An 18,680-nucleotide genomic window follows, 5' to 3' on the forward strand; every position below is an offset into this window, starting at 1 on the left:
TGTTTTGGCAAATACCTTATTTACATAAGTATTCAGACCATTTGTGATGAGACTCGAAATTGAGCTCAGGTTAATCTGTTTTCCATTGATCATCCTTGATGTTTCTACACCTTGATTGGAGTCCACCCGTGGTAAGTTCAATTGATTGGACATGATTTGGAAAGGTGCACACACCCGTCTATATAAGGTCCCACAGATGACTGTGCATGTCAGAGAAAAAAACAAGCCAAGAGGTCGAAGGAATTGTCAGGTAGAGCTCCGGGACAGGATTGTGTCGAGGCACAGACCTGGGGCAGGGTACCAAAACATTTCTGCAGCATTGAAGGTCACCAAGAACCCCATGGCCTCAATTATTCATAAATGGAAGAAGTTTTGAACCACCAAGCCACTTTCTAGAGCTGGTTGCCCGGCCAAACTGAGCAATCAGGGGAGAAGGACCTTGGTCAGAGCTCCAGAGCTCCAGAGTTCCTCTGTGGAGATGGGAGAAACTTCCAGAAGGACAACCATCTCTGCAGTGCTCCACCGATCAGGCCTTTATGGTAGAGTAGCCAGACGGAAGCCACTCCTCAGTAAAATGCACATGACAGGCCGCTTGGAGTTTGCCAAAAGGCACCTAAAAGGACTCTCAGATCATGAGAAACAAAATTCTCTGGTCTGATGAAACCAAGATTCAACTCTTTGGCCTGAATGACAAGCGTCACATCTGGAGGAACCTGGCACCATCCCTACAGTGAAGCATGTGGTAGCAGCATCATGCTGTGGGAATGTTTTTTCAGTGGCAGGGACAGGGAAACTAGTCAGGATTGAGGAATAGATGAACCGAGAGATCCTTGATGAAAACCTGCTCCAGAGCACTCAGGACCTCAGACTGCGGCAAAGGTTCCAACAGGACAACGACCCTAAGCACACAGCCAAGACAACAAAGGAGTGGCTTCGGGACAAGTCTCTGAATGTCCTTGAGTAGGCCGGACTTGAACCCGATCGAACATCTCTGGAGAGACCTGAAAATAGCTGTGCAGCGACGCTCTACACCCAACCTCACAGAGCTTGTGAGGATCTGCAGAGAATAATTGGAAAAACTCCCCAAATACAGGTGTGCCAAGCTTCTAGGTTGTAATCACTGCCAAAGGTGCTTCAACAAAGAACTGAGTAAAGGGTCTGAATTCTTATGTAAATTGATATTTATTTTTATTACAGTGGGGCAAAAAAGTATTTAGTCAGCCACCAATTGTGCAAGTTCTCCCACTTAAAAAGATGAGAGATGCCTGTAATTTTCATCATAGGTACACTTCAACTATGACAGACAAAATGAGGGAAAAAAATCCATAAAATCACATTGTAGGATTTTTTATTCATTTATTTGCAAATTATGGTGGAAAATAAGTATTTGGTCACCTACAAACAAGCAAGATTTCTGGCTCTCACAGACCTGTAACTTCTTCTTTAAGAGGCTCCTCTGTCCTCCACTCGTTACCTGTATTAATGGCACCTGTTTGAACTTGTTATCAGTATAAAATACACCTGTCCACAACCTCAAACAGTTACACTCCAAACTCCACTATAGCCAAGACCAAAGAGCTGTCAAAGGACACCAGAAACAAAATTGTAGACCTGCACCAGGCTGGGAAGACTGAATCTGCAATAGGTAAGCAGCTTGGTTTGAAGAAATCAACTGTGGGAGCAATTATTAGGAAATGGAAGACATACAAGACCACTGATAATCTCCCTCGATCTGGGGCTCCACGCAAGATCTCACCCCGTGGGGTCAAAATGATCACAAGAACGGTGAGCAAAAATCCCAGAACCACACGGGGGGACCTAGTGAATGACCTGCAGAGAGCTGGGACCAAAGTAACAAAGCCTACCATCAGTAACACACTACGCCGCCAGGGACTCAAATCCTGCAGTGCCAGACGTGTCCCCCTGCTTAAGCCAGCACATGTCCAGGCCCATCTGAAGTTTGCTAGAGAGCATTTGGATGATCCAGAAGAAGATTGGGAGAATGTCATATGGTCAGATGAAACCAAAATATAACTTTTTGGTAAAAACTCAACTCGTCATGTTTGGAGGACAAAGAATGCTGAGTTGTTGCATCCAAAGAACACCATACCTACTGTGAAGCATGTGGGTGGAAACATCATGCTTTGGGGCTGTTTTTCTGCAGAGGGACCAGGACGACTGATCCATGTAAAGGAAGGAATGAATGGGGCCATGTATGATGAGATTTTGATTGAAAACCTCCTTCCATCGGCAAGAGCATTGAAGATGAAACGTGGCTGGGTCTTTCAGCATGACAATGATCCCAAACACACCGCCCGGGCAACGAAGGAGTGGCTTCGTAAGAAGCATTTCAAGATCCTGGAGTGGCCTAGCCAGTCTCCAGATCTCAACCCCATAGAAAATCTTTGGAGGGAGTTGAAAGTCCGTGTTGCCCAGCAACAGCCCCAAAACATCACTGCTCCAGAGGAGATCTGCATGGAGGAATGGGCCACAATACCAGCAACAGTGTGTGAAAACCTTGTGAAGACTTACAGAAAACGTTTGACCTCTGTCATTGCCAACAAAGGGTATATAACAAAGTATTGAGATAAACTTTTGTTATTGACCAAATACTTATTTTCCACCATCATTTGCAAATAAATTCATAAAAAATCCTACAAATTGATTTTCAGGATTTTTTTCCCTCATTTTCTGATGAGTCATAGTCATTTCTGTCTGTCATAGTTGAAGTGTACCTATGATGAAAATTACATGCCTCTCTCATATTTTTAAGTGGGAGAACTTGCACAATTGGTGACTGACTAAATACTTTTTTGCCCCACTATATATATATATATATATATTTATATACATAAATTAGCAAACATTTCTAAACCTGTTTTTGCTTTGTAATTATGGGGTATTGTGTGTAGATTGATGAGTGGGGAAAAAACAATTTAATACATTTTAAAACAAGGCTGTACGTAACAAAATGTGGAAATAGTCAAGAGCTCTGAATTCAAATACACTGTAAATGTCAATGGAAAACAGGTAAATCAAATTTAAAGGGACTGTTCGCTGTCATTTCAGAGTTTGATGTGACTGGGTTAGCTTTTGTTAGCTATTCAATTCTAAAATCCCTATTACACTTTGGGGTAGGGATAGAACCCTCACGGTTCTTTGCCTTCACTGGGTATATATAGTGTATATATATATAGCCTTTTTTAGTAAATGGTCCTTTAATCTCGTCCAAAGAACCCAACAATTATATAGAACCCTAAAAAAAAGTGTAAGCACTTCACGATCAAGGGATAGTGTGGAGTATAGGATACTACAGAATTCTATAGTAAACTAGTATTTGTGGGTAGTGATTCAGTTACCTCTGTCCCTTATTTTAATGTCAACCCTGTTACGTGAACTGAACTCTCATTTTAATATGGTGAAACTTTTTTAAAATATATTTTACAATGAAATGTTGAACATCTAATAGGAAAAATAGTGTAAAAGCAGGTGAGCTGGTTCTGCTATTTCCGGCCATTATCTGTTTTTTTGTGGTTGATAACTGAGCAGGTCGAACATAACACGTCAACCCTGGCTCCTTTAGATAGACAGGCTAGAATGTTTTAACAATACAAATGTTTGGTGAAGCTTGCATTCAATTGCCGCTTCCTGTTGCACACAAGTTTCCATTCAAATCAAATCAAATTTATTTATATAGCCCTTCGTACATCAGCTGATATCTCAAAGTGCTGTACAGAAACCCAGCCTAAAACCCCAAACAGCAAGCAATGCAGGTGTAGAAGCACCCTGTCACAATGGGATTTATGGCTGATTTAAGATGAAATTGTCAACCCTGTTACCTTATATGGCACTTAATCGGCACTTACTATGGTATTTTTTTATTTAACCTCTTTAGATGGGAAAAATATTTTTTTATTAAGTTGAACATGTGCTTATGACAGAATGTTAAAATCCCCCCCCCCCCCCCCCCCCCAATCGAATTGGTGGAACGACCCATCACTGGAAGCATTTTCAGGTGTCCTCTATTCAATGATAATAAGTGCTGTCCTTCTGCGGAATACCCTTAATAGCATGGCTCAGCTAGAGCTCCTCTACACATTTGATATTTCAACAGTGATACCTGATGATTGGAGCTGCTTTACACAAGAAAGCAAAAAAAAGAGACCATGTTTATATGCGGCTTTATTAACTCAATGATAATGAGCTTTCATTGTCTTCTTATATGACCCCTTTATTTATCTTACAGTTCAGACTTGGTGTACAGGGAGAATACTGTAAGAATGGCCCATTTTCTGAAATCTATATTGTACATTTAGTTACAGTTGAAGTCGGAAGTTTACATACACCGTAGCCAAAGACAATTAAACTCAGTTTTCACAATTCTTGACATTTAAACCTAGTAAGAATTCCCTGTCTTAGGTCAGTTAGGATCACCACTTTGTTTTAAGAATGTGAAATGTCAGAATAATAGTAGAGAGAATTATTTATTTCAGCTTTTATTTATTTATTCACATTCCCAGTGGGTCAGAAGTTTACAGACACTCAATTAGTATTTGCCTTTAAATTGTTTAGCTTGTGTTCAACGTTTCAGGTAGCCTTCCACAAGCGTCCTACAACAAGTTGGGTGCATTTTGGCCCATTCATCCTGACAGAGCTGGTGTAACTGAGTCAGGTTTGTAGGCCTCCTTGCTCGCACACGCTTTTTCAGTTCTGCCCAAAAAATTTCTATGGGATTGAGGTCAGGGCTTTGTGATGGCCACTCCAATACCTTGACTGTGTTGTCTTTAAATCATTTTGCTACAACTTTGGAAGTATGCTTGGGGTCATTGTCCATTTGGAAGACCCATTTGCGACCAAGCTTTAACTTCCTGACTGATGTCTTGAGATGTTGCTTCAATATATCCACATAATTTCTCTACCTAATGATGCCATCTATTTTGTGAAGTGCACCAGTCCCATCCATAGGTACACCTCTAATTGACTCAAATTATGTCAATTATCCCAACAGAAGCTTCTAAAGCCATGAAATAATTTTCTGGAATTTTCCAAGCTGTTTAAAGGCACAGTCAACTTAGTGTATGTAAATTTATGACCCGCTGGAATTGTGATACAGTGAATTGTGAGTGAAATAATCTGTCTGTAAACAATTGTTGGAGAAATTACCTGTGTCATGCAGAAAGTAGATGTCCTAACCGACTTGCCAAAACTATAGTTTGTTTAACAAGAAATTTGTGGAGTGGTTGAAAAACGAGTTTTAATGACTCCAACCTAAGTGTATGTAAACTTACGACTTCAACTGTATATTGACTACATCCGTCTTAGCTCACTCATTAATGTCTTAATTGAAATTACAGATATTGCCTCTTATCTGCTCGTCTTCCCCTTATGCCATAGTCAGTACATCGCAATTGTCAGTAGAAACCACATTTTTAAGCAAGTCAGCCATATCAGCTATGTTTTTTTAAAAGGCAGTAACTTAGTCTGAATGAACTGTTTTGCTACCAGACAAGTCTGATAACCAGGTGTAGCGGTGGTAAGGATTCACTCCATGGTGCTGAAAAGAAAGACAGCTTTATGTATTGCCCTAACAGTTTCTGTGCACCGTTGTTCACCGTTATAGTGCAATTAATTTAATGTTTAGTGTTGTGTTGTGCCTTTGCTGGCATGCATCTAAAAAAGAAATGATGAGTTTGTCCCACCAAGATTTACATGCTAAAATCGTCACTGTTGTGTTCACATTGTTATTTTGCAAGTTCTGGGTTGGGGACTTCGGGTTGTCTGGCACCATGCCAATCAAAGGGCAGAGATGGACCCCACCCTTATCAGAGAGGGCCAGACTAAGGGCAAGATGCGTATTAAGATATTTTACCACCCCTGCGTTGCCTTCCAACCAATCAAACGGAAGCTCACTTTCTGTTACATTTATCCACCTTCAAATGAAGTGGACACCAATGGTGTGGAAAGAGAAGATATCAAATGTTTATGAAACCTCTGCCTATTTGCTTTCTCTGGTATGACTGCAAAACCTACACTAACACCACATCAGACAAGTAAACGGAATAAATTCTACTCACAGATCGGCGACTACTAAGGTGAGTTGTTGTTTTAATTGACTCAGATAAGATACTATATACTTTATTGGTACATTCTAGATGGAAAAGTGTCTTCTGCTTTTTCCCCAACTCCTCTGATATGACATACTGTAGATTATCTACCAATACACCAATATATTAAATATTATTTTCTATAAAAAATGTGTACTACAAAAAAACTGAACCAAAACCTTATAGAGAAAATTCAGGGACATACAGTACAGGACAGAAGTGAGAAAGTTGTTCTTTGAAAAAAAGAAACGGTCTTTAAAGGTGTTATTTTTTGGCATATCAATATGTTTTGTAAATGTGAAATTTGAAACCTATTTCTCATCTTGTCGTGATATTTTTGTGTGAATCATACTATATGAGTATAAATATTTGGGGTGTATGCACGCGCGCGCGCGTGTGAGCCTGCCTGCGTGCGTGTTCAAACTGAGTTTGATAACATAAAGCCACCTTATCCATTTCAACCAGGCCAGTGATCTCATGGACAGCAGCCCCCTAAGGAACATTGGAAGAGGCAAACATGGCAAAATCAAGAAACCACGGTACAATTTGCATTCTGCAAAACAGTATATACCCTTTTGCTCTTCAGGATTGAGTTCTTCTTCTTATTTATATATATATAATATATATTATATTATTTTCAATGATTAAAAATGAAACTATAATTATCTTTTGTGGCATCTTTCGATATGTGTTTGTGATTGACAGTTCACCCTTGGCATGTGTGTGCATTGAATCATATAATAATGACATCTAGAGAAAGTAAAAATGACAATTTATTCAGTTTGTACTTATCAGGAGTCGCCTGTAACTATATAAAATTGTATAGAATCTTACAAAAATCTTAACCAGTTATACTTCAAATAAAGCTACATGATAATGAATTAATTAATACATTCAGCAACTCATTGAAATTAATTTATTTAATCCTAGTGGGGGACTTCTTGGAGGAGTTCAGAGAGCAGATCATTGCGCAGGTGAGATTATCTGGGCCCATAGTAGACGCTGTGATCTCACAACATCTTATCCCAGAAGAGCTGGCACACAGCGTCCGTGCAGCCCAGACCACACAAGACCAGATGAGGGCTCTGTTTGAAGCCGTAGAGAGAGAGACACCACAAACCAAACTTGCATTCCATCTGATATTGAGACGGAAAGAGCCTGAACTCATGGACAAGCTAGGTAAGATTAATTCATATTTCTAATCTTCGGTCCACTTTATTATAAAATTGTTGGAACATTCTAGGCATGCTCTTCACCATAAATGTATCTGCCATAAAGTTGTTATTAAACGAATGAAGAAGAGCAAGATTTTGTTGACGGCGGTTTTTAAGTTAATTTCCTGCAATTCTAAACTTTTTATCATGAGGTGTAAAGAAAATATTGCTGTTTTAAAGAACGTTTCTGAAAATTCTGAAATGTTTATACAAATTTCATGCAATTCTACAAATTTTGCCATGGATCAGTGATCTTTTTTTGTTGCTGTTTTACAGCTAATCTCCTGCAATTCTACCCATTTTGCCATAGGGTGTAGAGAAATCTTTGCCGTTTTAAACAGGGGTTGGAACCGGTTCAGGGAACAAAACCTAAAACCGCAAAATAGTAAACATTTTCGAGGAACGAAACAGAACCAGGCATGAAAGAGATCTCTAGTGTTCCGGAACAGAAACATTATTTTGAAAGTATAGGAACTGGTTAATAATGTTCCAAGCATTTTTTTTTCAGTCCCTCAAAAAACTCAATCAAAGCACCTAAACAAGCACTCATTCTGTCACTCAGAAACGTCTCCTTCCAGTTTCTGCCTACTCGTTTTCTAGGCTAGCTAAGGATACTATAGTTATCACGTTTCACGTTGGATGTATTACCTACAAAAAGGTAAGACATGTTTTAAATTCCAGCGTTGCTGGGAACACAAACTTGTTAGCTATCTCTGGTCCAGGGCGTTGATCTAGCCTTAGCGTTGAGCCAACTCTCAGACGTTCAAAGTTCCTCAATATTAGCTGCTCCTCCGTAGGTATCTAGCTAGTATATAATTATATAATTCAGTTAAGTAATGATAGGCCTACTAATATCGTAAACATATTATAATGCACGTCAAATCATGATGCCCAGCGCTTCAAACCAAGCCTCAACCATTTCAGTTGCATCTCGCAGCCCTACACTTGTCTGTCCATCAAGCATGTAAAGAACTACCTTGCCCGTCCATGGAAAGCTGCTCTATCTGCACTGATTAGTGGACTAATAATGAGCTAAATGTAAAAACAATGTCAATTTCACAAATACTGGTTCCTTGTCAGAATGAAACGATAAGGAAAATTATTTTGCAATTTCCTGCAATTCTACACATTTTTCCATGACTTATGCCATGTAATATTATATCTGAATTGGAGTGACAAACAAAATCAATGACCCCCTGGAGGTCAGGGTCCTAGGTCACCTGCCTGGTCAGTATTCGGCCATGATTACTACAAGTTTCGATAGCTGGCTAGACTAACTTAGGAATTCAAAAATTGTTAGCTGACATGGCTAATTGAGTAACTGTCAGTGACTGATATAACAAGAGAAAAACTTCTCATGAACAACCATTTTCGAAATTGCACCTTATATTCTACTATGCTAACTCTAAACAGTAAGTTGAGACTTCCATATGTCCCCGCCCCAAAAAATAAAGTACATTTTTGCATGTCTACTTTGGGTCACGACCCATACTTTAAAGGAGCTATATGTAGAGTTTTTGAATTGTAACTTCGGAAAATGTCCATAATACAGTGCCTTGCGAAAGTATTCGGCCCCCTTGAACTTTGCAACCTTTTGCCACATTTCAGGCTTCAAACATAAAGATATAAAACTGTATTTTTTTGTGAAGAATCAACAACAAGTGGGACAAAATCATGAAGTGGAATGACATTTATTGGATATTTAAAACTTTTTTAACAAATCAAAAACTGAAAAATTGGGCGTGCAAAATTATTCTAAAATCACATTCTAAAATGCAGACTTTCTATTTGACAAGATGGGAAAACTGCACTTTCCCTCTCTTCCATCGGCATCGCTAAGAGGCGTGGTGGTCATGTCCTCCTCGAGCACAACGAACAATGGCAGCCTGTGGAAAGTGGCCAATGTAGAAATAGTTTCCTGGTTGCAAAAATGTCCTGCTTGCTAAAATTCTACACTCTTCACATACATACATTTCAGTTCATGTGAGAAAATACAATACACACTGTTCAATACATACCATCCAAGAAGGCTCAAGGTCATTACCCACTGATAAAATGACATCAAATCACGTTATATCTACAGTTGCTTTGATTGGACTCAACATCATACTTTCAAAATCTTAACTAGCTGTTATCATCATGAATCAAGCAAACAATCTACTGGCAAATCCTTTTCAATCCTTGTCATATGAAGAGAAATTGGACATAAACATACACAACAAGACGGAAATCGCAAATTCAACAATGAGTAGTTTGGAAGGAATCAGTGGCTAACTGCAAGCATTGCAATGCAATCACTAGCCTTAACGGTCTTTTTTCCAAGCTTAAATTATAAACATTCAACATTGGCCATGCTCTCAAATCTGACTTCAGTGAGTTCAAGACAACTGGGAACTCGGGGGAAAAACGCAATCCGACTGGGAAAATACATTTCCAACTCGGAATTGTAAGTCGGGAACTCAGGCCTCTTTCTAGAGGCAATACTTGTTTTTTTCCCAGTTGTCTTGAAAGCATCATAAATCCAGAGAATGCTAGACTTTGATGACAAAGTTTCTTGACAAAATTTGTCCACGAAGGACCGTCGCGCCACCTTCCTGTTCAAGTGAGTCCAAAAATGTATTGTATGCTGCTGCTATAATGATGTAATATGCCAGAGAGATACTGTATGTATACTGTAGCTAAGAAAGTAATACTAAATGTATGCTGTGTAGTAAGCTATTAGTAGCCCATGTGCCTCACCCTAATAATCTGGTCTATTTTCCCCTCTTAATTTTGCCTACTGTTCTGACTTGGTGGTGCACATGTAGTCTAGAACCACTTTTAGAGAAATGTAATCATCGAATATTTTAAGAGCTTTCATTGTCTTCTTATATACCCCCTTTATTTATCCTACGGTTCTGACTTGGTGTACAGGGAGAATACTATAAGACCGGCCCATGTTCTGAATTCTGTCACTGTACATTTCAAAAGTGCTGAACAAATACTTATACTGACTACATCCGTCCTAGCTCGCTCATTAATATCTTTATCGATATTGCGGATTGCTTCTTATCCACTTGTCGTCCCCTTATGCCATAGTTTGTACATCTCAATTGTCAGTAGAAACAACATTTGTTTAAGAAAGTCAGCCATATCAGATGTGTTTTTTTTTAAGGCAGTAAATGAGGCTGAATGAACTGTTTCGCTGCCAGAAAAGGCTTGGCTGGTGTAGCAGTGGTAAGGTATTGGGACTCCTGTTGGGGCTCTGCGGTTGGGACAGCTTAAGGCCCTAACAGTTTGTGGGCACCGTTTGTTACCGTTATAGTAGAATTAATGTATTGTTTAGTGTTGTGTTGTGTGTGTGGGGGGCTAGTTGTTGTTGCAATTCATCTAGCTTCCACATGGGTGAGACATTCTGCATGTAGCACCTTTAAGAAAGGCCGCTTTAAAGTATGGCCAGGTGTTCTTTATCTGAAAAAGTGCTCACCTTTTTATAAATGCTATGATCACTGGTTTGCTTTGAGAAAACTCTGATGTATTGCTCTTCCTCACCCACAACAGAGCAGAGACAACGAAACAGTAAGATGACACAGACAGGATTGGATCAAAGGTATGGAGATACCACAACATTAGAGGATAAGACCACACCAAAACTTGGCATACAGACAAAAAAAGAATCTCTTAAGAGACGAAGACAAGAAACAATGCAAGCAATTGAGGAGATTGAAAAACTTTGGGAGGGGTCAAGAAGGGAGAGAAATGAAACTAACTACATGAAAGCAAAGATTAAGCAACAACAAGAGGAAATAGAAAGGCTAATGGCTGAGAAACAAGAGCAAAACACAAAGATGGAGCTGATGAGGATGGAGATCCAGAATGTGAATGAAAAACTGAAACAGAACATGGAGGAAATAAATATAGAGAAAGACGGAATACGACAAATGTGGGCTGATGTCCAAACAGAGAAAGACATTCTGGAGAGAAGATACAATGAGACCATTAACGAGAGACAGAGTTTGGAATTGATCAAGTATGAGACATTGAGAGCAAAAGAGGAGATGGAGCACTGCAAGGAAACAACCAAACAAGAGCAGGAGAAAATGGAACAGATTAAGGCTGACATTCAGGGACAGATAGAGGACATGGAAATAAGAATTGCAGAAACCAATCAAGTAAAAGAAAAAATGGAAGCGATGAAGGCCGATGTACACAGGGAGCAAGGTCAGCTGGAGACAAAAAGAGATGACATTAAAAGACAAAAAGAACAGTTTGAGCAGATTAAATGTGAGATAAACAAAGTAAAAGAAGAGATGGATCGAAGGTGGTATGAAACGGAGAAAGAAGAGCTTGAGCAGAGAGTTAGGATCCAGCAAGAGAAAGAGGAACTTGCCAACGTAAAAGCTGAGCTGCAGAGAGCTAAAGAGGAGGTTGATCAAAACAGGGAGAAGACGAAGCAAGAGAAGGACCTGGTCAACAAAATGAAAGCAGAGATTCTTCTAGAAAAGGATTCACTTGAGAAGGACAAACAAGAAACATTACGAAAACAAAAGGAGTTGGAGCAGATCAAGTATGCGATTCAAATGGACAAAGAGGAGATTGAGCAAAACAGAGAGGAAGCAAAGCGAGAGAATGATAAGATGGAACAGAGGGAAGCTGAACTGCAGAGACAAGTGGAAAAGATTGAGAGAAACATTGAGGAGACAAAGCAAGAAAATTACAGAATGGAAAACGTAAAAGCAGAGATACAGAGAACGAAAGAAGCCCTGGAGAAACAAAAAGATGACACCAGGCGAGTGAAGGAGGAAATGGAGAAAAGAAGGTATGAGACTGTCAAGGAGGAGCTGGAGCAGAGAGCTGAAATACAGAGACAGAGAGAAGAAGTGGAAATGCTCAAGTCTGAAATGCAGAAAGCCAAGGACGTTGAAAAAACAAGAGGAAACCGAGAGAGAGAGGAAGCCAAAAAGTGGAGTGAAGAAGTAAAACGACAGAGAGATGGGATCAAACAATTGAGAGCTGAAGTTCAGAAGGAAAAAGACAACGTGGAGAGGAAAAAGCAAGAGACAATGAGAGAGAGACAAGAATTGGAGAGGATTCATTTTGAAACGCTGAGAATGAAAGAGGAGAATGAGCAAAGCAGGGAGATCACAAGAAGAGAAAAGGAGCAAATGGAGCAGATGAAAGTTAATATACAGAGACAGATAGAAGATATAGAAGAAAAAGTTACAGAGACAAAACAAGCAAAAGACAAAATGGAAGAAATTAAAGCAGAGATACAGAGACAACGTGAAGATTTGGAGAGTAGAAGGGAAAAGACAGAGAAAGAGAGAGAGCATTATGAAGAGGTTAAGTGTGAGATAATTCAATTGAAAGAGGAAATGGAAAGGAAATGGTGTGAAACAGAGAAAGACGAGGTGGAACAGAGAGCAAGAGCGCAGCAAGAGACGGAAACACTTGAAAGGTTGAAGGAGGAAAAACAGAAAGTGCGAGAGGAAATAGAAAGAAACAAGGTGGAAACGCAACGAGAAAGAGAGAACCTAGAAAAAATGAAAGCCCGTGTGAAAGACGAGAAGAACATTGCAGAGAAAATATCAGAAGAGGCCAAGATAAAGAATGAGGACTTAACGGAAATGGAGCGTAACCTTCAGGAAGAAAGGGAAGAGATCGAGAGGAGCAAGCAAGTCACAAAGCAAGAGAAGGAAGAGATCGTAGAGATGAAGGCTGAACTCCAAAGACAAATGACAGAAATAGAGAACCGTGTGAAGGAGACAAACAGAGCAAAATATGAGGTGGATCAGGCAAAGCTGGTCGTACAAAAAGTGGAGTCCCAGCTGAAAAAGCAAAGAGACGAGGCTGGAAGAACAAAAGAGGAAATTGAGAAACAGAGATATGAAGCAGTGAAAGAAGAGCTTGAGCAACGAGCTGAAATCCAACGAGAAAGAGAAATGTTGGAGAAAGTAAGAGACGAGATACGGAGAGCCGAAGAAGACTCAGAAGAAACACAGCTTCAGAGCGAAAGAGGGGACTTACAAAAGAAGATGGATGAAACACAGCAAGAGAGGGAGATGCTTGAGCAAATTAAAACAGAGGTTTTGTCAGAAAGGGCCATGTTGAAAAGACAAATCCATGAAACCGCAAGAGAAAGAGAGGACTTGGAATTGCTTCGGTGTGAGACCCTGAAGAAAAAGCTGGAGCTTGAGAAAAAGAAGGATGAAGCTGTCAAGGAAGAGCTTGAACTGAGAGCTGAAATGCAGAGAGATAGAGAGGAGATAGAGAGAACCAAGAAGAAAATAGAGAGGGAGTTAAAACAAGGCAGGGATGCCACAAGTCTAGAGAGAGGCGAAGTGGAACGGATGAAGGTTGAAGTACAGAACCAGCATGAGGAAATGACTAGATCCATTGAGAGGACAAGGCAAGCCAGAGACGTGATGGAACAGATGAAGGATGAAATTCAGAGAGAAAAACAACTTTTGGAGAGAATAAGGGAAGAAACAATAAGAGAGAAAGAACCCTATGAAACGGTCAAGGATGAGCTAAACAGAGTAAAAGAAGAGATGGAAAAACTCTGGGACGAGGTACAGAGGGACGAGCAGGAAGAGAGAGCCAAACTGCATCGAGATAATGTGGAGCTGAATAAGAGAATGGAGGAAATTAAGACAGAGATTAACCAGATAGAAACAATTAAATTTGACCTAGAGAGACAGAGAGATGAGATTGAAGCAAGGATGGAGAAGACAAAGAGAGAGATGGACAAGCTGGAACAAACAAAGGCTGAAATACAAAGACAGAAAGAGGACATTGAAAACAAGATGACAGAAACAAAGAGTGAGAAAGAGGAGATGGAAAGGATCAAATCTGAGATACAGAAGCAGAAAGAGGACATTGAAAAAAAAATGCAACAAGCAGAGACAGAAATGGATGAGCTGAAAAGTGTGAGGGAAGATATTCAGAGGCAGAGACAAGAGGTTGAGAACATGATGCAGAAGGCCAAGAGAGAGATTGGAGAGATGGAACTAGTGAAGACTGAGATGCAAAGGAAGAAAAAGGACCTTGAACAGATGATGAGAAAGACTAAGAGAAAAAGGGAAGAAATGGAAAAGATGAAGGATGAAATAGAGAGAGCGGAAGAAGAGATGGAACAAAGAAGGGAAGAGACCAAAAGGGAGAGAGATGCAATTGAACAGGCGAAGGCTGAAATAGAAAGAGCAAAAGAGGAACTGGAGATTCGTCTGGAAGAGGGCTTTAGAGATATTGATGAGAAGGAACAGATGAACGCTGAGATACAGAGATTAATCCAAGAGGTAGAGCGAACCAGAGAAATGGTACGACAAACAAAAGTGGCAATGGAAAACAGGATGGAAGAAAGCAATATGGAGATGGGTGACAAAGACAGAGTGAATGCTGTAATCCAGAGGTTGATTCTAGAGGTGGAACAAACCAGAGAGGTGTTAAGAAGGGTGAAAGAAGAAATGGAACTGAGCAAGGGGGAGTTAAAAGGGGAAAAGGACAAAATCAGACTGATGAAGACGGAGACACAAAAAAGAAAAAAAGAGCTGGAGCAAAGGATGGAGAAGATCATGCGAGAGAGGGATGAGTTAGAACTGGTGAAGTCAAAGATACAGAGACAACGGGAAGAGCTGAAACAGAAGATGGAAGATGGAAAGACTGAGAGTGAAAAGATGGAACAGATGAAAGATGAAATTGAGAAACAGAGATGTGAACAACGAGCTGAAATCCAAAGAGAAAGAGAAATGTTGGAGAAAGTAAGAGACGAGATACGGAGAGCCGAAGACGATTCCGAAGAAATACAGTTTCAGAGCGAAAAAGGGGACTTACAAAAGAAGATGGATGAAACAAAGCAAGAGAGGGAGATGCTTGAGCAAATTAAAACAGAGGTTTTGTCAGAAAGGGCCATGTTGAAAAGACAAATCCATGAAACCACAAGAGAAAGAGAGGACTTGGAATTGCTTCGGTGTGAAACCCTGAAGAAAAAGCTGGAGCTTGAGAAAAAGCAGGAGGAAGTTGTCAAGGAAGAGCTTGAACTGAGAGCTGAAATACAGAGAGATAGAGAAGAGATAGAGAGAACCAAGAAGAAAATAGAGAGGGAGTTAAAACAAGGCAGGGATGCCACAAGTCTAGAGAGAGGCGAAGTGGAACGGATGAAGGTTGAAGTACAGAACCAGCATGAGGAAATGACTAGATCCATTGAGAGGACAAGGCAAGCCAGAGACGTGATGGAACAGATGAAGGATGAAATTCAGAGAGAAAAACAACTTTTGGAGAGAATAAGGGAAGAAACAATAAGAGAGAAAGAACCCTATGAAACGGTCAAGGATGAGCTAAGCAGAGTAAAAGAAGAGATGGAAAAACTCTGGGACGAGGTACAGAGGGACGAGCAGGAAGAGAGAGCCAAACTGCATCGAGATAATGTGGAGCTGAATAAGAGAATGGAGGAAATTAAGACAGAGATTAACCAGATAGAAACAATTAAATTTGACCTAGAGAGACAGAGAGATGAGATTGAAGTAAGGATGGAGAAGACAAAGAGAGAGATGGACAAGCTGGAACAAACAAAGGCTGAAATACAAAGACAGAAAGAGGACATTGAAAACAAGATGACAGAAACAAAGAGTGAGAAAGAGGAGATGGAAAGGATCAAATCTGAGATACAGAAGCAGAAAGAGGAAATTGAAAACAAAATGCAACAAGCAGAGACAGAAATGGATGAGCTGAAAAGTGTGAGGGAAGATATTCAGAGGCAGAGACAAGAGGTTGAGAACATGATGCAGAAGGCCAAGAGAGAGATTGGAGAGATGGAACTAGTGAAGACTGAGATGCAAAGGAAGAAAAAGGACCTTGAACAGATGATGAGAAAGACTAAGAGAAAAAGGGAAGAAATGGAAAAGATGAAGGATGAAATAGAGAGAGCGGAAGAAGAGATGGAACAAAGAAGGGAAGAGACCAAAAGGGAGAGAGATGCAATTGAACAGGCGAAGGCTGAAATAGAAAGAGCAAAAGAGGAACTGGAGATTCGTCTGGAAGAGGGCTTTAGAGATATTGATGAGAAGGAACAGATGAACGCTGAGATACAGAGATTAATCCAAGAGGTAGAGCGAACCAGAGAAATGGTACGACAAACAAAAGTGGCAATGGAAAACAGGATGGAAGAAAGCAATATGGAGATGGGTGACAAAGACAGAGTGAATGCTGTAATCCAGAGGTTGATTCTAGAGGTGGAACAAACCAGAGAGGTGTTAAGAAGGGTGAAAGAAGAAATGGAACTGAGCAAGGGGGAGTTAAAAGGGGAAAAGGACAAAATCAGACTGATGAAGACGGAGACACAAAAAAGAAAAAAAGAGCTGGAGCAAAGGATGGAGAAGATCATGCGAGAGAGGGATGAGTTAGAACTGGTGAAGTCAAAGATACAGAGACAACGGGAAGAGCTGAAACAGAAGATGGAAGATGGAAAGACTGAGAGTGAAAAGATGGAACAGATGAAAGATGAAATACAGAGAGCGGTTGCAGAGATAGACCTGGCAAGGGATGAGATACAAAGGGAAAAAAGGAAGATTAAAGAGGACAATGCAAGGAAAGAGAAGGTATGTACCGAATTATTGTGTTACATATTTTTTACAAGATTTATAGGGCCAACATCCCAAAGATTGGTTGTCAAATTTGTTGTGGAAAAGTCTCTGATTCACACGCAAAAATCTCTGATTTATTCACAAAAAATGCAGGCCTGCTAATTAAAGTCCAAACTCAAAATAAATCAGAACAGGAATTGAAGTAAACAGAAACTTGCACTTTTTTTGGAATGCCATCAAGAAAATATACTGGAAAGAAAATATGAACGCAACATGTGAAGTGTTGGACAAAAAACATATTTCTCTCAAATGTTGTTTACATCCCTGTTTGTGAGCATTTATCTTTTGCCAAGTTAATCCAAGAAGTTGATTAAACAGCATGATCAGTACATAGGTGCACCTTGTGCTGAGGACAATAAAAGGCCACTCTAAAATGTGCAGTTTTGTCACACAAGACAATGCCACAGATGTCTCAGGATTTGAGGGAGCATGCAATTGGCATGCTCACTGCACGAGCGTCCATCAGAATTGTTGCCAGATAATTGAATGTTAATATCTCATAAGCTGCATCCAACGTCATTTTAGAGAATTTGGCAGTACATCCAACTGGCCTTACAACCGCAGACCACGTGTAACCACGCCAGCCCAGGACCTCCATATCCGGCTATTCACCTGCGGGTTGGTCGGACAGCCATCCGGACAGCTGATGAAATTGTAGGTTTGCACAACCGAAGAATTTCTGCCCAAATTGTCAGAAACCACGTCAGGGAAGCTAATCTGCGTGCTCGTCATCCTCTCCAGGGTCTTGACTTGACTGCAATTTGGCGTCATAACCAACTTCAGTGTGCAAAGGCTCACCGTTGATGGACACTGGCACGCTGGAGAAGTGTGCTCTTTACGGATTAATTCCGGTTTCAACTGTACCGGGCAGATGGCAGATGGCGTCGTGTGGGTGAGCGGTTTGCTGAGGTCAATGTTGTGAACAAAGTGGTCCATGGTGGCGATGGGGTTATGGTATGGGCAGGCAAACACAATTGCATTTTATCGATGGCAATTTGAATGCACAGAGATACCGTGCCAAAATCCTGAGGCCCATTGTCATGCCATTCATCCGCCACCATCACCTCATGTTTCAGCATGATAATGCACGGCCCCATGTTGCAAGGATCTGTAAAAACAAATCCTGGAAGTTGAAAATGTCCCAGTTCTTCCATGGCCTGCATACTTACAAAATATGTCGCCCATTGAAACATGTTTGGGATGCTCTGGATCGACGTGTACGACAGCGTTTTCCAGTTTATGCTAATATCCAGAAACTTTGCACAGCCATTAAATAGGAGCGGGACAACATTCCACAGGCCACAATCAAGTCTATGTGAAGGAGATGTGTCGCGCTGCATGAGGCAAATCGTGGTCACACCAGATACTGCCTGGTTTTCTGATCCACACCCCTACTTTATTTAAGGTATCTTTGACCAACAGATGCAAACCTGTATTCCCAGTCATGTGAAATCCATAGATTAGGACCTAATGAATTGATTTAAATTGACTAATTTCCTAATATGAACTGAACTGAAATTGTTGCATGTTGTTTTTATATTTTTGTTCAATGTATATTTCAAAATGAATCAGATAAGTAACTTTAAGTAACTATGTATATGGAGCTCTCCATCCTCATTACCGTTATCCACAGGGTGAATGTCAAACTGTGAAATTTGATTCATTAAGACATAATGTAGTTTCTATGTAAAGTGCCCAAAAGGCAAGTTTCTATGCTCAAATCAATTTTCTGCTTTGGAAAG

At 40.3% G+C, this 18,680-nt stretch overlaps 1 protein-coding gene across 1 annotated transcript in view; it reads left to right on the forward strand.

Annotated features, from left to right (window-relative positions):
- The first annotated feature begins 5,881 nt into the window (after window positions 1-5,881).
- LOC139391750 (titin homolog) overlaps window positions 5,882-18,680 on the forward strand; it is a 56,176-nt gene continuing 43,377 nt past the window's right edge. The window contains exons 1-4 of the mRNA XM_071139259.1: window positions 5,882-6,092; window positions 6,570-6,643; window positions 7,035-7,283; window positions 10,859-16,893. Of these exons, the coding sequence (XP_070995360.1) occupies window positions 6,622-6,643; window positions 7,035-7,283; window positions 10,859-16,893 (6,306 nt within the window). The 5' untranslated portion in view covers window positions 5,882-6,092; window positions 6,570-6,621. The remainder of the gene's footprint in view (window positions 6,093-6,569; window positions 6,644-7,034; window positions 7,284-10,858; window positions 16,894-18,680) is intronic.

This window comes from Oncorhynchus clarkii, chromosome 32 (genome assembly GCF_045791955.1).
Source record: "Oncorhynchus clarkii lewisi isolate Uvic-CL-2024 chromosome 32, UVic_Ocla_1.0, whole genome shotgun sequence".
Lineage (NCBI taxonomy): Eukaryota > Metazoa > Chordata > Actinopteri > Salmoniformes > Salmonidae > Oncorhynchus > Oncorhynchus clarkii.